General features: G+C 36.9%; 1 protein-coding gene across 1 annotated transcript in view; it reads right to left on the bottom strand.

Annotated features, from left to right (window-relative positions):
* Nucleotides 1–20,118, bottom strand: part of LOC103516216 (neural cell adhesion molecule 2-like) — a gene marked incomplete at its 5' end in the record, with an annotated part of 61,401 nt that overhangs the window by 17,383 nt on the left and 23,900 nt on the right. Inside the window, 2 exons of the mRNA XM_026828679.1 lie at nt 739–779; nt 2,094–2,366. Of these exons, the coding sequence (XP_026684480.1) occupies nt 739–779; nt 2,094–2,366 (314 nt within the window). The remainder of the gene's footprint in view (nt 1–738; nt 780–2,093; nt 2,367–20,118) is intronic.

Raw genomic sequence — 20,118 nt, 5'->3', positions numbered from 1 at the left:
GAGGCGGGATTTTTTTTTTTTTTTTTTTTTTTTAGGGCTTTGACAGAGGGAACTGCAACTGCCAAGGTCTTATGGTCCCGAAATCTAAGAGAGAAGGAAGACAGACTAGGAGAAAGCCAGCCGTTCCGAGAACGAACATGATCACCTATAACAGAAACAAAAGCGCTATGTGTGCTGCCATCTAGGGAGAAAAGTTCAACTTTTTTACAAAAAGCTCCTGTTTTATAAAAAAAAGAGTGAAAATTTGTTTGAAGCTTGAAAAAACAACAAGCAAAAATGAAATCCTTCCACAAACGCAAATAGAGTTCAAACTTTTACCGCAAGAAGGCAGCAGTCATTTCAAAATGAAGCAATGGAAAGTGAAACGTGCGCCAGCGGGGATAGCATGTTGAATGTACTAGTTCCCGATGGATCACTGAAGTTAAGTAACGTTGTGCTTGTTTTGTATCCAGATGGGTGACTCTCTGGATAATGTTTTTATATAGGTATAAAATCGTGTTCTTCTTCTTCTTCTTCTTCTTCTTCTTCTTCTTCTTCTTCTTCTTCTTCCTAGCCTTTCCCTATTTAAACAGGGTCGTCGTTTCTTGTCAGTCCCTCCCAGGGTAATAAGTAATAACCCCACTAAAACTTTAGAAATTAGCAGTAGGTAACAAGAAGATAGGTTCCTAATTAGGTAGGTAATGCTAGATATCCGTCATATCCGGTGCTAAAATTGTATCTACCTAAAAAGATACTTACCAACTTCGAAGTGTCACTGACGCAGCTATCAGCGATGTCTCCTGGAAAACCAGTGTCAAAGGTGGCGTTCCTATCAGCTAGACATCATCCACAACCACAATGCGATCAGATTTCTTGGTCTTCATGTAAATCGGATCATCTAATTTATTAAAAATTATTATTTGGAATCTAGCTCAGCCCAAGTAAGCTCCTTGACCTTGTCATCACGGTCGACAGCCCAAGGAGCTTACTTGGGCTGTCATACCGCAGTCGCACTCCGTTTAGTCTTACGAAAAATGATGAAATGAAAAATGCTTTCAAAGAAAAGTTCACAACTTCCTTTCGGACCACTGACAAAGTTTTTGTGTGGTTAGTTCGTTAGTAACTGAACTGAACAGGAGAATTTGGCAAACCATGCACTAAATATGTATTTTGGGTGATCGTTTGGCCTTTTCGTGGATGAAACAGAATTTGTTATGCTTAGTGTCAAGTATAGGTTTGGACCATGCTGTATGCATGTCACTCATATTTAGGTAATTCATTATTTTATGGAAACTCCAAAAGATTAATGGAAATTTATTCGTTGTTTAAGAATCCAACAACAGCGTTTTAACAAAAACCCTCACCGGTAATGATGTCAATGCTATTGCAAAACAGAACCTAGATCTTCGGCGATGCTATGGATGTTCGATAACATCACGACTTTGTTTTACAGAATCTAGAACTCAAAGCTAAAAAAATAGAACTCGAAGCTAAAAATATGAATCTAGTCTAATAATGCGTTCGTCCCGAGAATTGTGCGCGTTGAATTCATAATGACATTGGTCGCGCATCTACTTGTTATCAGGAGACCTTAAATGATGTCCATACTGATATCTGGGGTGCCTATATTTGGCAGACACCCACACTTGTTACCAGTAAGTTTATCCACCTTATTACATGGTTACATAATTAAGTACATACGTTTTGTTGGTCACATACATAGGTTTTGTATTCTCGTGCATATATAGATTATGTAGTGTGATTATAAATACCGACAACCGACCTAGTTCGTCCGATTTTGTTATTAGGAAGTCCCAATAGGAAATTTCTGTGTACTCTATTCATCATGGATATATGTACATAGAACTCTGAAAGGTCCTAATATGAATCCTTGAGGTACGCCTACACCATGTCAATCAAAATCCACTTGAAAGTAGGGTCGAATGGTCAAATCAAAGGCCTATGTTGAAATCGATGGGGGACTTCACGACGATTGGGTCTCCGCCCCAAGTCCGTCAATACCAAGGACTTTCGGCCAAAGATCGTCATCCTCGTTGCGACAAAACCAACTCCTGTCATTGGCTGAAATATATTATCGATATTACCATACTCACCTCCCATTGGTTGTGGGATAATGTCCGGATTCTTCTCGTCGCTATCCCCACCACTGTCGCCGCTGTCGTTCTTGATCGGACTATTGCCGCTCTTATCGCCGCTCAGACTACCGCTCGAACTGCGATGTCGCTCCAGTTTCTTGCCGCCGTCACTACGGCCGGAGCATTTGAATTTGACCAGCGTGGCGGCAATACAGGCCAGAACCACGAGGAGACCGCCCACGCCCAACACAATGCTCAGGGTCGGCGACAGCTTCACGTTTGGCCTTTTGTCTGGAAAAGATAGGGTTCCAAAGTTATTGTTTGTTTTGCTTTCCGAGTCCGTGAAGAGCATGGCACCTATCTGACGGTGTTGGAAGGATTGGGGCTGAAAAACCCCTTGGACCCCCGGCGCTGTCGTTCTTGATCGGACTATTGCCGCTCTTATCGCCGCTCAGACTACCGCTCGAACTGCGATGTCGCTCCAGTTTCTTGCCGCCATCACTACGGCCGGAGCATTTGAATTTGACCAGCGTGGCGGCAATACAGGCCAGAACCACGAGGAGACCGCCCACACCCAACACAATGCTCAGGGTCGGCGACAGCTTCACGTTTGGCCTTTTGTCTGGAAAAGATAGGGTTCCAAAGTTATTGCTAGCTTTGCTTTCCGAGTCCGTGAGATAGAGCATGACACCTATCTGACGGTGTTGGAAGGATTGGGACTGGAAAACCCCTTGGACCCCCGAAAACAATATCTGGGCCCCTTCCGAGTTATTGAGTCAGCCTAGATAAGTAAGAAATTGGAATTTACCCCTGGGCTAATTGTGGTACAAACTTTGTACTACAAAGACTGTTCAATAAACAGTGTTCGTCTATGTCCAGTCTACTAGCTTGGTGGGTACCGCGTCTACCTTGTAAGCAATTATAGGTCACGGGTCACGGATTTAATGCTCTCCGAAGGTGGTACTTTATCCTAAACAGATAAGGCTCGTTCTTAGAAAGGCTGGCTTCCTCCTATCCTGGCCACATTCGCTTTTCGATCTCGGGACTATAAGACCTCTGTTTTTACAGTTCCCTCTATGAAACCTTCAAAGTAAGTCAGATAAATGAAATCATAATTGAAGAACATGATGAAGATTTCAGAACGGTGGATTTAGTAGGTATTTAGCACAAACTTTCTGATTGAACATTGCTGACTACTGAGTCTACTGACTAGCATTGGTTGTTGAGGTTTTTGACCTTCTTGCATTTAAAGTTACGAGACAACCCAGATTTTTTACACTTTTTTTTTCAGAACTATGAAAGTGACCACAATAACCATTAAATGAGCATAATAATTCAAAAACTAATGTTTCTGCAAAGTGCCCTTTTTTTCACCCAACCCCTCGATTTTTTTCATAATTTTGGGTCGTTTGTACAAACTTTGTCTGGTAAATGAGTCGTCAGGGACTTTTTTTTAAACTATTTTTATTATTATTTTATATAAACTATCACAATATGAAAAGGTTTTCACATTTTCTCTCTCTCTCTCTCTCTCTCTCTCTCTCTCTCTCTCTCTCGATGAAGAAACACGCCCATAAACCGTAACTCTCGCTTGTGGCTAGAAACGTCCATAAAACCCGGTACCATCCTTGTGGCGTTGTATCTGAGCAACATTTTTTTAAAAAGTAAAATTTTAAAAAAAATATTATAAAAAAAAAAAAAAAAAAAAAAAAAAACACACATTTGAAAAAGGATCGTATGAAGGAAGCTATTCCTGTTACTTCTCCTATCAGGATGAGTTCATTTTCCTTTCTCCCTAGACTAACATCCTGCAGAAAAGCACCAATCTTTTTTTTTCTAAACCAAGCTGAACCTAACATAATAATGCTGTATTATGGGAACATAATACACATAAATAGGTATGTGAATAAAAAAATTGAATTCAAAATAATATTGCAAAAGTACAGATACATATTCCAGAAAAGAAAAATCTGGTGTGGACATCACACGATTTTCTATTACATTAGGTACAAATTTGTGTCGCTCTACGAAAATCCGTTCTCGACATTGTAAAATTGTAAACAGATACACACTTTCCTAGTTGTACATATTATGTACAGAGTTACAGACGATTTGCTAAAAAGCCTCCTTTTTGGACTCAGGGAATCGTAAAACTGACATTTCTACCCGTTTCCCGACTTTGAAATTTGGACCGATTCGAATAACTTCCTCATTAATGTCCTCGAGGTTCCCTCTAATCCGTACCATAATGTAATAGAAAGTGAAAAGGAAAAGGTAAGAAAGTAAGTATAGAAAGTGAAGATTTTGTAGACGAGTTGTAGGTAAGTACACATGGTATTTCCTGTATGACTTTCTATATTTTGCTGAGTAATACATTGGTAATACATTCATGTGCATGTGATCTTCAGGGATTACGAGGAGAAATGAGTTTTTCTTTATCGTTTGTCACCAGTTAAAGTGTTGAACATTGAAGATAAAGATTATGTAAAACCTCAGATTAGTAGTTTTAATACAGACAATGAAATACGTTTATACCCACATACATACAAAAACGAAATACACAATACATAACCACCAGAAAATAAAATAAGACTTCTTTTTAGTAAATTAATAATGAGTTCAACATTTATTTTAAATAATATTTATATTTCCAAGCAGGGATGAGCAAACTACAACGCCAATACCTAACCCAATAATCACTCAACTGGCATCTAGGTTTCTAGGACCTAGCTATAACTTACATTTTCAAATCTATTTGTTATTTATTGTTTATTATTCATCACTTTGCAATTTGTACTTTTATGAACTCAACCTTATGATTAGTTTGGCACGATTTTTTTTTATTCTTTTTAGGGGGACATGCTTCATTGTTTGGTTTTCCTTGAATTGTGATTGTGAAATATCGAATGATTGATTTAGTAGCTAGCTAACTGTTCAACTTGGCACTTTTCTCAATCGATATAATCATCTTTTTATATACATACATATTACCTATCTTTAAAATTATCCTACCTGCTGCATATGAATATCAATTTCCTCTCAAATTTGGCAAAATCAGACCTATCCCCTTAACTGAATAGACAGTAAATTTATGTGTACTACTACACAGTTTGGTATCTAAAATTAGTTTGATATTTATGTCTACCGAAAACAATATCTGGGCCCCTTCCGAGTTATTGAGTCAGCCTAGATAAGTAAGAAATTGGAATTTACCCCTGGGCTAATTGTGGTAAAAAGACTGTTCAATAAACAGTGTTCGTCCATGTCCAGTCTACTAGCTTGGTGGGTACCGCGTCTACCTTGTAAGCAATTATAGGTCACGGGTCACGGATTTAATGCTCTCCGAGGGTGGTACTTTATCCTAAACAGATAAGGCTCGTTCTTAGAGAGGCTGGCTTCCTCCTATCCTGGCCACATTCTCTTTTCGATCTCGGGACTCTAAGACCTCTGTTTTTACAGTTCCCTCTATGAAACCTTCAAAGTAAGTCAAATAAATGAAATCGTAATTGAAGAACATGATGAAGGTTTCAGAACGGTGGATTTAGTAGGTGTTTAGCACAAACACTGCTTTTCATGTCATGTACATAATTAAATTGTAAGAAATAAAATTCAAGATTGCTTCCATCTCGCCCCAAAATCCAACACAGCGTAAAAAATAAAATAAAAATAAAATAAAGGCAAATATATTGTAGCAAATGGGTAGGTTTAATATGATGATACCTAATAGTCATAATATGTACCTACTTTTGAAAGAACTGTCTTTTCAGCTAATTTTAAAGTGCATTTTTGAGCAAAGTTCGTTGACTCGCTCTTAGTGGCAGAATGGGTGAGATGCAAGCAGTCCCGGAAAATTTGCCTTAAAATTTCAATATGGTAAGAGAATCACAAATTTTTTTATAAAATCGAATATTACAATAGGTAGGTAATGTGGTTATCAAATGAAACTGTCTCGTGCGCACTGCGCAGTAATGAGTGTTTCACCGCTGTTTTTATTTCATAGCAATAGAACTGCTATTAGACTTGTGTGGTCTGTGGCATGTCCATCCCTTATGACCCTAACAAGAACTTTGATTTGGTAACTAACCTTACTTGAGTCTAAAGGTTTTGTCAACAAACACAGTGTTGATGTGAGTGCCAAATCTGGTAAAGTTCGGAATCAATTCTTAAAAACAGACTTGAAAGCAGACATTTGAACTTAAAAACAGAAAAAAAAGCATAACATTTGTGCGCTGAAGTTTTAATGTTGGCCCAATTTTACATAAGACCCATTAAGAGACTATTGTAACCTTTAAACATAATTACCTACTCGTACCTATTATGTATAATGTAGTAGGCATCGTATTTTCAATTCCACTAAAATCAGTTAATTAGGTAATAACTAAAATATTATTTACATTGTATGAAAACAGCCATGATTATTAAACTTAAAATGAGTAAATCTAAACAATTCTTTGAACATTATGTTGGTTACAAATGCGGAACCCTACAAATGAAGTCCGATTTTCACAGTTTATTTATATATTTTATTTTTTTTCTTCGTTTATGATTATTATTACCTAGGTAGTTAGGTACCCAGGTATTATTCCTCGAGTATTTCCTTTTATAACAGTTTTTAATTGAATTCTTACTATAGACGGAAATGTCAAACATTCCAATTTGAATCTTCGCTGTAGAATATAAACATGTATAAAAATTTGTACACAAAAAACAAGAAGACAAAAGAAGAATCTCAATGGAAAGATGGAAAACTTAACTCGTATTCAAAAGACGTACTTTGTACAGAATGAACATTTTCACACAATTGAAAAAGGATCTGGAGCGTATGTACACAAAGACAGATGTAAGAAGGCTATAGAAACAAAGAGTACAGCGAAGAAATTCGATAAACAGTTTTAGGTAAAAAAGGGGCCCGTACACGAGCAAGTATGCTTGACAAGAAGCCTCGTTCGTCAACCATTTTGACCGTACAAAGTTTTGATTGATGTGCTGGTGGCAACCGGTTAAGCCCTAAACAAGTTTGAACTTAGATTGTGGTCCTGGAACTCATGACTTTATTAACATGATAGGTCGAGCATCCAATCAAACTCTTGATGTTCGCGTGCCACACTTGACTGACGCTTGTCAAGACATGCTTGCCCATCTACGAAGTCCAAATCATATTTACAAGAGTTTTGTGCAAGGGTAATTAATACTAGAGAGGAGTTGTTAGTCAGACGGTGCTCTCCCGTTTCGTTGAGCCTGGTGAGTCCTCTTCGGCCACAGAGGGAGGTATATTTGGCCTCGTCCGTACCAATGTCCCCTGAGGCCGAGACCTGACGCCGGCCACTCCACCACCGTACGAGGCCCACTGGCCTCGGGGTAGCGTACAGCCTCCTCCCACGTACATGTTCTCCAGGGAAACCTGCAAAGGAGAAAATATTTTTTTACTGTGCTAGTTTGTATGAAGACCTCCATCAAAATTATTAGTTCCACGGGCTTTTGATACATGTTCAGGGTTATTAATTCATTCATTCAGTAAACCGTCCATCGATGTAGTGTCGCTTTAGAGAAGTTATGTTAGCTTTAGGGCTGTTTCTATCTTCTCGTAGCATCCAATGTTTTGCATTAAGAAAGCAAAACAAAATTGAATTCCAAATTCGGTGCTGCCTCAATTCATTCGTTCGCTAAAAGAAATCTCTCTCTCTCTCTCTCTTTCTCTCTCTCTCTTTCTCTCTCTCTCTCTTTCTCTCTCTCTCTCTCTCGATGAAGAAAAACGTCCATAAACCGTAACCATCGCTTGTGGCGTTGTATCTGAGCAACCATCTTGTAAAGCTGGACTAACTAGAGATTACAAAAAAACACACATTTGAAAAAGGATCGTATGAAGGAAGCTATTCCTGTTACTCCTCCTGTCAGGATGAGTTCGTTTTCCTGTCTCCCTAGACCTAGACTAACATCCTGCAGAAAAGCACCAATCCTTTTTTTTTTCTAAACCAAGCTGAACCTAACATAATAATGCTGGATTATGGGAACATAATACACATAAATATGTGAATAAAAAAATTGAATTCAAAATAATATTGCAAAAGTACAGATACATATTCCAGAAAAGAAAAATCTGGTGTGAACATCACACGATTTTCTATTACATTACAAATTTGTGTCGCTCTACGAAAATCCGTTCTTGACATTGTAAAATTGTAAACAGATACACACATTCCTAGTTGTACATATTATGTACAGAGTTGCAGACGATTTGCTAAAAAGCCACCTTTTTTGACTCAGGGAACCGTAAAACCGACATTTCTACCCGTTTCCCGACTTTGACATTTGGACCGATTCGAATAACTTCCTCATTAATATCCTCGAGGTTCCCTATAATCCGTACCATAATGTAATAGAAAGTAAAAAGGAAAAGGTAAGAAAGTAAGTATAGAAAGTGAAGATTTTGTAGAACGAGGCCCACTGGCCTCGGGGTAGCGTACAGCCTCCTCCCACGTACATGTTCTCCAGGGAAACCTGCAAAGGAGAAAATATTTTTTTATTGTGCTAGTTTGTATGAAGACCTCCATCAAAATTATTAGCTCCACGGGCTTTTGATACATGTTCAGGGTTATTAATTCATTCATTCAGTAAACCGTCCATCGATGTAGTGTCAGTAGTGTCGCTTTAGAGAAGTTATGCGTACCATAATGTAATAGAAAGTAAAAAGGAAAAGGTAAGAAAGTAAGTATAGAAAGTGAAGATTTTGTAGAAGAGTTGTAGGTAAGTTCCTGTATGAATTCCTGTATGACTTTCTATATTTTGCTGAGTAATACATTGGTAATACATTCATGTGCATGTGATCTTCAGGGATTACGAGGAGAAATGAGTTTTTCTTTATCGTTTGTCACCATCGGTGTTGACGTTCCTCTTGCTATTGTGGCTACAATTGCTTTTGCTTCTTCCAGTTCCCTCTCCCTTTCTTCTTTTCCTTCTTCCATTTCCCTCTTTCTTCTCTGCATTTCTTATTTCGATTCTTCCATTTTTTCCGTTTCTGCTTTTACTTCTTCCATTTCCCCCGCTTTTCTATCCGTTTCTTTTTTTACTTCTTCTACATACTTTCCCCGTTTCTCTCAACGATTCTGCCTTGTGCCTTTTCATCCCTTCCTACGTATTCGTTTTTTGCTCGTTTCTTTGTGGTATATCAGATATCTTTGTCATTCATCATTTCAGTGGGAAGTGTGAGATCAGTGACGTAACCCTCTGGGGTGGTCTTTGTGGAAGTGTTTAACGTTTGCTCCTTAGTGTTAAGGCGAAAAAGATCTTCATTTGGTCTTAATTTCATCATGTCTACTCGTAATGTGTTGTATTTGTGAGTGATGAACAGTCAATGGATTACTAACAAATCCAATACCGAAACTGCTTGAAGCTACTGGGGGAAGTAAATACCTGCGAAATTTTCTTTCGTCAAACCCTTGGAGTTCTATTTTGTGGTCAAATTCTCAAACAAATGAGGGCAAAATAGGGACTTAAACAAGATTGATGTGACAAGTGATTGTAATTCTAGAAATTCTAATTGTGGCTTTCCCAAACTGTAGGTAATACTTTGTTAAAAGTCAAAATTATGAATGATATGCTGATGGTATCTTGAATTCCAAACAGAAACCTTAGGACTAGGGGATCAAAATAACAGTTTCCTGTTACATATTTTGGACAGAACACAACTTCTACATTAGAATAAAATTAGTCTCCAAGGCCGTGCTAAATCTAAAGCCTTCCATTACAACAATCCATCTTTCAGTGAGAGGTCGGCTTACAAATACATTAAGTCGACAGCATTGAATGATATGCTGATGGTATCTTGAATTCCAAACAGAAACCTTAGGACTAGGGGATCAAAATAACAGTTTCCTGTTACATATTTTGGGCAGAACACAACTTCTACATTAGAATTAGTCTCCAAGGCCGTGCTAAATCTGAAGCCTTCCATTACAACAATCCATCTTTCAGTGAGAGGTCGGCTTACAAATACATTAAGTCGACAGCACACCCGGCCCAAATATTATTCATCATTTTCCCAGCATATTTAAATCTCTCCGTAGACATTTTCTCTCCAATTTGTGTACCTTTCGGATTAGAAAGTTCTCCTGGAGAATCAGGGGGGGTCGGATTAGGGCTTGTTTCCCCTACTGATTATGAATATTCATACAATTTACTTCATATTCTCTGTTCTACTTCTCGTCGGTTTGTTTCTTCATTCCATTCAAACATTTTCTTATTTATTCTGTTTCCTTTTCTTCTTCTCCTCCATTCTGTGCAGTATTTTCTTTTACTCCCTCAACCGTAAGCGCTCGATGAACTTTCATTTGCATTGTGCTGTTGAGTGGTCTTGTAGTCATTAATTTTTGTTAAACCTGGTTTAAAACTCGAGATTTTTTTCTTCGTTTTTCTATATTGGTATCAATTTTGTATGCTGGTCATTCTGGAGCCTTAACAGTTACCGTTGTTTTACCTATTTTCCCTGAGATACATGTTTACCTAAGCTGTTTGATAATATCACTAAAAGTTACTTTAATGCACCAAGCATCACAATCTACTACGTGTACAATATTATAAAACGTTGGAGTTTGAAAAGTAGCGCTTTTCCGTTCTCATCGACTGATTTTCAGCCTTGACAAAGAAACGGAGCACCACAACGTTTGTCACCATCGGTGTTGACGTTCCTCTTGCTATTGTGGCTACAATTGCTTTTGCTTCTTCCAGTTCCCTCTCCCTTTCTTCTTTTTCTTCTTCCATTTCCCTCTTTCTTCTCTGCATTTCTTATTTTGATTCTTCCATTTTCTCCGTTTCTGCTTTTACTTCTTCCATTTCCCCCGCTTTTCTATCCGTTTCTTTTTTTACTTCTTCTACATATTTTCCCCGTTTCTCTCAACGATTCTGCCTTGTGCCTTTTCATCCCTTCCTACGTACCTATTCGTTTTTTGCTCGTTTCTTTGTGGTATATCTTTGTCATTCATCATTTCAGTGGGAAGTGTGAGATCAGTGACGTAACCCTCTGGGGTGGTCTTTCTGGAAGTGTTTAACGTTTGCTCCTCAGTGTTAAGGCGAAAAAGATCTTCATTTGGTCTTAATTTCATCATGTCTACTCGTAATGTGTTGTATTTGTGAACAGTCAATGGATTACTAACAAATCCAATACCGAAACTGCTTGAAAAAAAAAAAAAAAAAAAAAAAAAAAAAAAAAAAAAAAAAAAAAAAAAAAAAAAACTGAGGCCCGAATTCATTTGTTGAATCACGTACAGTCACTAGTTCATTGCGTTTCACTGTTCTGCTTTTGGTTTTTTAGCTAATTTTTTAACTCTTCTTGGTATTGGACTAACTAGAATACCTTGAAACTTTGTCACCATACCTACCAAGTGAATCAAGTGATAATGATATCAACAATCAAATGCAGGTAGTGCAAAATTCATCTCGTTTTTTGCCAATTAGGTCGAATGCACTCGTGCAATCCTGATGTCCAGCATCGTTTCATTGGTGTTAGTGATAAAATAAAGCATATAGATAACGAGTTTTCGTAGTTTTTGTATAAGTAAAAGTAGTACAGCTGACTTTTAGTATAAATAAAAAAAAAAAAAACGAATAAACCGTGAGAGCTTTTTTTAATGTACCTATAATTATTTACTTACTGGTCTCTATGTCATGAATTTACTTATTTCAGAAATGAGCAAATAAATCACCTTATATCTAGGTATTGTTGCTAACAATGCTAACATAATCTTTTAATGTTGTTGCTAAATTTTGGTCTACCAATTCTTGAGGTGGGGAACCAACCTGTTTTTGATTTGGCAGAACCTTTCTGCTAAAATGCTAAATCAACAACGGGTTATAGGTACCTACTTTGATTTTTACTAACTCATGTTTTTTTATTATTATTATTTTTACGGAATTTTTACTATTTTCTAATTAATTTTGTTAATATTATCTACCCACGTTTTTTTTTTTGTTTTTCGAAATTTCGAACAGGCTCCGAGAAAATCAATTAAAGCATAAATTCTGGGACACCCTGTATATAGGGACTACATGTTCTTCTGTCCAACCCTGACAGTCTAAAATAGTCTAAATAAAGAAAGCGCTAGGTGTACTTATAGTTCATTCGTCAACACGTAGCTTCAACAGGGCGACCCGATATCTACCCGAAGAAGGAAAAAGAAATGTTGCAAGAAGAAAAGAGAATGGGGGTTCTTTGAAGTCTTGTTACCACTTAAACTGGAATACTCTTGTGCGAGGAAAACTTAAAAAAGCAAATTATTAAAACTAGCATGTAGCTTTGGCAATTCTACTAATCTACTCGGGTATTTAAATTCCATCGATAAGAGAATCGCCTACCTCATTCTACCAGTTATTAATTGATTCATCATTCCATCAAGAAAGAAATTCCCACAGCCTCGTTCAGATCCAGATTGATTATTAAAGATTAATTTCTGAGTAAATATTTTTTATCTACGTATAACTAAAGATTTTTCAATTTTCATAACAAGTGAGTGACATTCTTTGAGAAAGACGCGAAATCGGCATTCTTCAGCAAGAAATGTAAGAATCCAACAACAGCGTTTTAACAAAAACCCTCACCGGTAATGATGTCAATGCTATTGCAAAACAGAACCTCGATCTTCGGCGATGTTATGGATGTTCGATAACATCACGACTTTGTTCTACAGAATCTAGAACTCAAAGCTAAAAAAATAGAACTAGAACTCAAAGCTGAAACAGAATCTAGAACTCAAAGCTAAAAATATGAATCTAGTCTAATAATGCGTTCGTCCCGGGAATTGTGCGCGTTGAATTCATAATGACATTGGTCGCGCACCTACTTGTTATCAGGAGACCTTAAATGATGTCCATACTGATATCTGGGGTGCCTATATTTGGCAGACACCCACAATTGTTACCAGTAAGTTTATCCACCTTATTACATGGTTACATAATTAAGTACATACGTTTTGTTGGTCACACACATAGGTTTTGTATTCTCGTGCATATATAGATTATGTAGTGTGATTATAAATACCGACAACCGACCTAGCTCGTCCGATTTTGTTATTGGGAAGTCCCAATAGGAAATTTCTGTGTCCTCTATTCATATCCCTGCCCATTCGAAGTCCAGCTCTTGATTTTTCGGGCCCTTCTTTATTTCCTTTATATTCTTGTCTTCAATTTTCTCACTAACATGGGTATAATTATGTACATAGAACTCTGAAAGGTCCTAATATGAATCCTTGAGGTACGCCTACACCATGTCAATCAAAACCCACTTGAAAGTAGGGTCGAATGGTCGAATCAAAGGCCTATGTTGAAATCGATCGGGGACTTGACGACGATTGGGTCTCCGCCCCAAGTCCGTCAATACCAAGGACTTTCGGCCAAAGATCATCATCCCCGTTGCGACAAAAAAAAAAAAAAAAAAAAACAACAACAACAACAACAACAACAACAACAACAACAAATTAATGACATCATCCATATTCATGTAAAAAAAATGAAATTCTTAAAAAGAGTTAACCTCTTTTTGTTTTGTTTTGAGTTTTGAATGTGAGTTGAGTGTTGAAATGAGCAAAAGAGTTTTGAAATTTTAAACATTTTTTGAAATTTTAAACATGTTTTGAAATTTTAAAAGTTTCTATTTATGATCACCCTGTATGCTCACATGTCACGTACAGATACGAAAACTTTCATTATACATATGTATTAGGTTCTATGTATGTAACAGGTAACAGCATATACATAAATATGTATTAGGTTCTATGTATGTAACAGCATACACATACCTATGCCTGGCACCGGTCGCTATGCGCATTTACATGTCATAGCTACTCATTTTCCTCACGAGGCTGAGTGGGTCCCGCAACAGCCAGTCACGGGGATCAATCATTTGCATGATACAAATTTCTTGACCCCGCCGGGAATCAAACCCGGGTCTCCCGCGTGCAAGGCGAGTGCAGTGACCTCTATACGCCATGGGAGCTGACTTATTATTAATTTATCTACAATATCTACATATAACCTCTTAGTACCTACTGTGCAGTGACCTCTATACGCCATGGGAGCTGACTTATTATTAATTTATCTACAATATCTACATATAACCTCTTAGTACCTACTTTTTTTGCACTTTTTCTGGTAGCCCTTTAGGTCCTACATCAACCCTCAAGCGTTGTACAGTCGTTCGCGGGACACCCTGTATATAACCTCTTAGTACCTACTTTTTTTGCAACTGTCTATCGTCTGATTGTAGATAAGAATCTATTACAGGTGGTTGTTTAATGATAAGATAAATACCGGTATTGTAACAGGTACCATCGAGTATGTTGTGAATTTATTGGCCAGTTAAGTGTGACGAAATAAGGATGTTATTTTACTTATCTACATGATGTACACAAAATGAGGATGTAATTATGCAAAATATCCTATTCAATAATAATGGGAGACTGTAATTCTCTTGTAACTTTTATGAACTACATAGTTACATACCATTATACATATGTATTAGGTTCTATGTATGTAACAGGTAACAGCATATACATAAATATGTATTAGGTTCTATGTATGTAACAGCATATACATATGTATGAAACATTGGATCAGTAGCTCTATGTTGAAACAGTTTTATTGATTTATGGGTTCGGGACTTGTTTTGAACTTAAGTTGTGTAATTTTATGGCACCTAAAGTTAAAAACATTTGAATTTTCAACAATATAAATAATGAAATTTTGAAGATTAAAAATTAATAATACATAGAAGACTCAAAGACCTTAAAGAAATATACATGAAAGATTGCTGTCTGGCAACCATATTTTGATGAAGTGGGAACGGAAATTCTCACTCTCAAGTCAGACTCTCAGACTTAAGTCAATTTGGCCGAACAGATGTTTGGAATTGATGCTTCAGCAGTGCTACTTGAGAGTTAATTAAACAAGGCTCCAAATAAGCTTCGTCCGTCCCTGCCCCCAATTATCACGGTGTGCAAAAAAGTGCAACACAACAGTTCTGTAGTTACTAGGTTCTATGTATGAAACAGCATACATAATTATGTATTAGGTTCTATGTATGAAACAGCATACACATATGTATTAGGTTCTATGTATGTAACAGCATATACATATGTATTAGGTTCTATGTATGAAACAGCATACATATGTATTAGGTTCTATGTATGAAACAGCATACATATGTATTAGGTTCTATGTATGTAACAGCATATACATATGTATTAGGTTCTATGTATGAAACAGCATATACATATGTATTAGGTTCTATGTATGTAACAGCAAGTGTGACGAAATAAGGATGTTATTTTACTTATCTACATGATGTACACAAAATGAGGATGTAATTATGCAAAATATCCTATTCAATAAAAATGGGAGACTGTAATTCTCTTGTAACTTTTATGAACTACATAGTTACATACTTATAAAGTCTTCTAAAGTACGAGTACCTATAACTGATGAAGGTTCTTATCAGAAGTAGTCAAAGGAAATAAATCAATAAATTGGCAAAACAGTTAAGTACCTACTGTTGGCATAATGGACTCTTAGTCTTAGCTGACATCGGCAGTATAAATAAGATACCTATACGTAGGTATATTAATTAAATAAATAAATAAGTTCACATAGCGACATATTTTTTTTTTTTTACAAGAGACACAAAACTTAGTGAACACTTTAAATTATCTATAATTATTATGAACTCTATACAATTTTCTCGCGTAACTTTATTGACCAAAGACCTCTCATAAATAATGGAAATTCATCATCAAGTTATATCAAACGAAATATATAATTGAGCAAAACATACCTAATACCAACCTACTTTAATGACATGATTTAATTTTTCACTTAGACATTCTTTCGCCTGTTGCTGCTTGTTTTTTTTTTTTTTTTTTTTCTTTTCCCCTGTTTTTTTTTTTTTTTTTTTTTTTTTTTTTTTTTTTTTTTTTTTTTTTTTTTTTTTTTTAGAGGTTTAGAGGTTTGACAAAGACTTAATTACATAGGTATTCTTTTTTCGTCTCAAGTAAATTGCTCCGAAGATCTTCATAATATTTTAACTTGACACCTTCTAACCTATGTACGTTGCTTAGACTATTAGCTGTGCGAATATTTAACTTTTTCTTTGACATGCCTTTAATTAATTCAGTTTTCATTAAGACAGGTAACAGGTAAAACATGGAGAAAAAAAAAGTGAGAACTTAATAGAACAGCCATCCTTGAGGGAAAACTTAGGTGTACCTATACATTTAATTATAATATAGAAAGTAAAAAAAAAATGGCTACCATCTCAAAAAGTAATTATAATTAAGTCTCCCTCTAACCTCCCCCTCTTTGGTGTTTGCCATTATAAAAGTAAACTTTAAAGTCCCCTATATGCCTCAACCCACTTGTGTGACTTTTAGTGAAAAATGAACCTAATAGGTTTATACAGGGCCGAGACTTTCGACAAACTGGTCAAGAAAAGAGTTGAGCAATACTTATATTTAGATATAAACAATAAAAAAATAAAGGTTTATCAAAAAAAAAAAAAAATAAATAAATAAATAAATAAATAAAGAATGAAAACTTTGAAGATTAAAAATTAATAATACATTATTAATACACAGAAGACTCAAAGACCTTAAAGAAATATACATGAAAGATTGCTGTCTGACAACCATATTTTTATGAACTAGGAACGGAAATTCTCACTCTCAAGTCAGACTCAAGTCAATTTTGACCAATCAGACGTTTGGAATTGATGCTTAAGTGCTACTTGAGAGTTAATCAAACAGGGTTCCAAATAAGCTTCGTCCGTCCCTGCCCCCAATTATCACGGTGTGCAAAAAAGTGCAACACAACAGTTCTGTAGCTACCAGGTTCTATGTATGTAACAGCATATATATGTATTAGGTTCTATGTATGTAACAACATATACATATGTATTAGGTTCTATGTATGTAACAGCATATACATATGTATTAGGTTCTATGTACGTAACAGCATATACATTATACATATGTATTAGGTTCTATGTATGTAACAGGTAACAGCATATACATAAATTTGTATTAGGTTCTATGTATGTAACAGCATATACATATGTATGAAACATTGGGTCAGTAGCTCTATGTTGAAACATACGTAACTGCACATTATTCCAAAACTAGTTTGTCCACTTGAAAAATCTATAACTTCCAACTATCTGGATCTTGCAAATTCTCTAGATCTTAAAAGTAAGTAATGGTAATGATATTCATTCAGATTTACTGGAGTATTAGGTACATAATAGTAATGAGTATAACTACATTATGGTATGGGGGTGTATTCACTTATTCAGCCTTGTGAGGATTTTTTTTAGGTAAATAGGTATTTTTTATAAATTTATCTAGGTACGAGTATATAAAGAAATACGATAAATACAAAGAAAGCTGGGTGACGATTTCATAAACAGAATATTTTCCATCATGCAGGATTCGTTGCCTACGTCCTCGTAAGTATGAGGCTATCCATGATAGGGCATTATCCGATAGTCTCATCCGTTTTAAAGTTGCAAGGAGTACGTCAAAATCTACAGAATCAAAGGCTTTACTCATGTCAAGCAGGACAAGAGACTTTTAGATCCCGAGATAAATCGATTAAAAAAATGCCGGTAAATCGTGAACTTTGACGTCACGGCATACGCTCCCGCCTGCATCAAGTGACAGACGTATGTCATCTGTCACTTTGACAAGAGCAGTGGCTGTACTATGACGCCTTCGAAATCCGGACTGGAAAAGGTCTAAAACGTTCTGGCTCTCGGCAAAGTCCATAATTTGCCAAATAGCCAGCCGAATCAGGGGGGGTCGGATTAGGGCTTGTTTCCCCTACTGATTATGAATATTCATACAATTTACTTCATATTCTCTGTTCTACTTCTCCTCGGTTTGTTTCTTCATTCCATTCAAACATTTTCTTATTTATTCTGTTTCCTTTTCTTCTTCTCCTCCATTCTGTGCAATATTTTCTTTTACTCCCTCAACCGTAAGCGCCCGATTCTACTAATCTACTCGGGTATTTAAATTCCATCGATAAGAGAATCGCCTACCTCATTCTACCAGTTATTAATTGATTCATCATTCCATAAGAAATTCCCACAGCCTCGTTGCCTCGTTCAGATCCAGATTGATTATTAAAGATTAATTTCTGAGTAAATATTTTTTATCTACGTAGGTATAACTAAAGATTTTTCAATTTTCATAACAAGTGAGTGACATTCTTTGAGCAAGACGCGAAATCGGCATTCTTCAGCAAGAAATGTAAGACTCCAACAACAGCGTTTTAACAAAAACCCTCACCGGTAATGATGTCAATGCTATTGCAAAACAGAACCTAGATCTTCGGCGATGTTATGGATGTTCGATTAACATCACGACTTTGTTTTACAGAATCTAGAACTCAAAGCTAAATAAAAAATAGAACTCGAAGCTAAAAATATGAATCTAGTCTAATAATGCGTTCGTCCAGGGAATTGTGCGCGTTGAATTCATAATGACATTGGTCGCGCACCTACTTGTTATCAGGAGACCTTAAATGATGTCCATACTGATATCTGGGGTGCCTATATTTGGCAGACACCCACACTTGTTACCAGTAAGTTTATCCACCTTCTTACATGGTTACATAATTAAGTACATACGTTTTGTTGGTCACATATACATACATATAGGTTTTGTATTCTCGTGCATATATAGATTATGTAGTGTGATTATAAATACCGAGAACCGACCTAGTTCGTCCGATTTTGTTATTAGGAAGTCCCAATAGGAAATTTCTGTGTCCTCTATTCATCATGGATATATTATGTAAACCGGTTCACTCAGAGTGTTGGCTTGGAGGAACATGGGTTTACTTCGTCCCTTGGAATTGGAAGCGTACACTAGGACCTGGTATGTCACCCCTGTGTCCAAACCTGTAGAAGAATCAGAGGGACTAAAATGTGACACAGTTGTACTATGGAAAATCATAGCTCCCAAATGCATCCTTTGAAACTCCTAATCATTCCTTGATCCTGACATCATTCACTCGCGGTAGTATGCCCCCTCCCCTGATCTTGCATCTTTCTTTGTGCCTTTTTTCATATCTTTGGTCTGAATCTCTGAATATTGCCAGCAGGCCAGCACTTTACATGTAATCACGTGAATTATGTTTGAATTGAGATGGTTTACTTTCTTGTGTTAGAAAGTTTTCGCACTGCCAGCTTTACGTGACGATAATTGAAAAGCCAGACGTGAAGTTAACCAAAACGCGTTTCTGCACAAACATGCGCAGAGTTGAGTTTTCGTCAAATAACGTTAAAGAGTTCAGTTAAAGGGATGCTAATTTTGGTCGCTATTATCTTCTAGGCTAGGATCTGAGAGACATCATCTTCTGGGAGACTCTTCCGAAGTCCACTTTCCTCTCAGAAAACTACCCCTCCTACTTACCGACGACGGAAAGCTCTCCCTCCCACTTACCGACGACGGAAAACTCTCCCTCCCACTTACCGATGACGGAAAACTCCCCCTCTCACTTACTGATGACGGAAAACTCCCCCTCTCACTTACCGATGACGGAAAACTCCCCCTCTCACTTACCGATGACGGAAAACTCCCCCTCTCACTTACTGACGACGAAAAACTCCCCCTCTCACTTACCGACGACGGAAAACTCCCCCTCTCACTTACCAATGACGGAAAACTCCCCCTCTCACTTACTGACGACGAAAAACTCCCCCTCTCACTTACCGACGACGGAAAACTCCCCCTCTCACTTACTGACGACGAAAAACTCTCCCTCCCACTTACCGATCCAGCCGTTCCGAGAACGAACATTATCCCATCAGGATAAAATCCGCCCCGGGCGGGAATCGAATCCGCGGCCTAGCGCTTACAAGGCAAACGCGCTACCAACTAAGCTAACTAGGCTGGCTTGAAATAAAAAATATCAAAGGATCTGCAGGGGCCTTCAGTCGCTCCGCACCTCCACTGACTATGAAAATGATTGGAAATTGTGTCTTCGTTTCGAAGAAATCCAC

Source organism: Diaphorina citri, unplaced genomic scaffold (genome assembly GCF_000475195.1).
Source record: "Diaphorina citri unplaced genomic scaffold, Diaci psyllid genome assembly version 1.1 scaffold1512, whole genome shotgun sequence".
Lineage (NCBI taxonomy): Eukaryota > Metazoa > Arthropoda > Insecta > Hemiptera > Psyllidae > Diaphorina > Diaphorina citri.
Note: the sequence above shows the minus strand (reverse complement) of the source record. Positions and strands in the feature narration are given on the sequence as shown.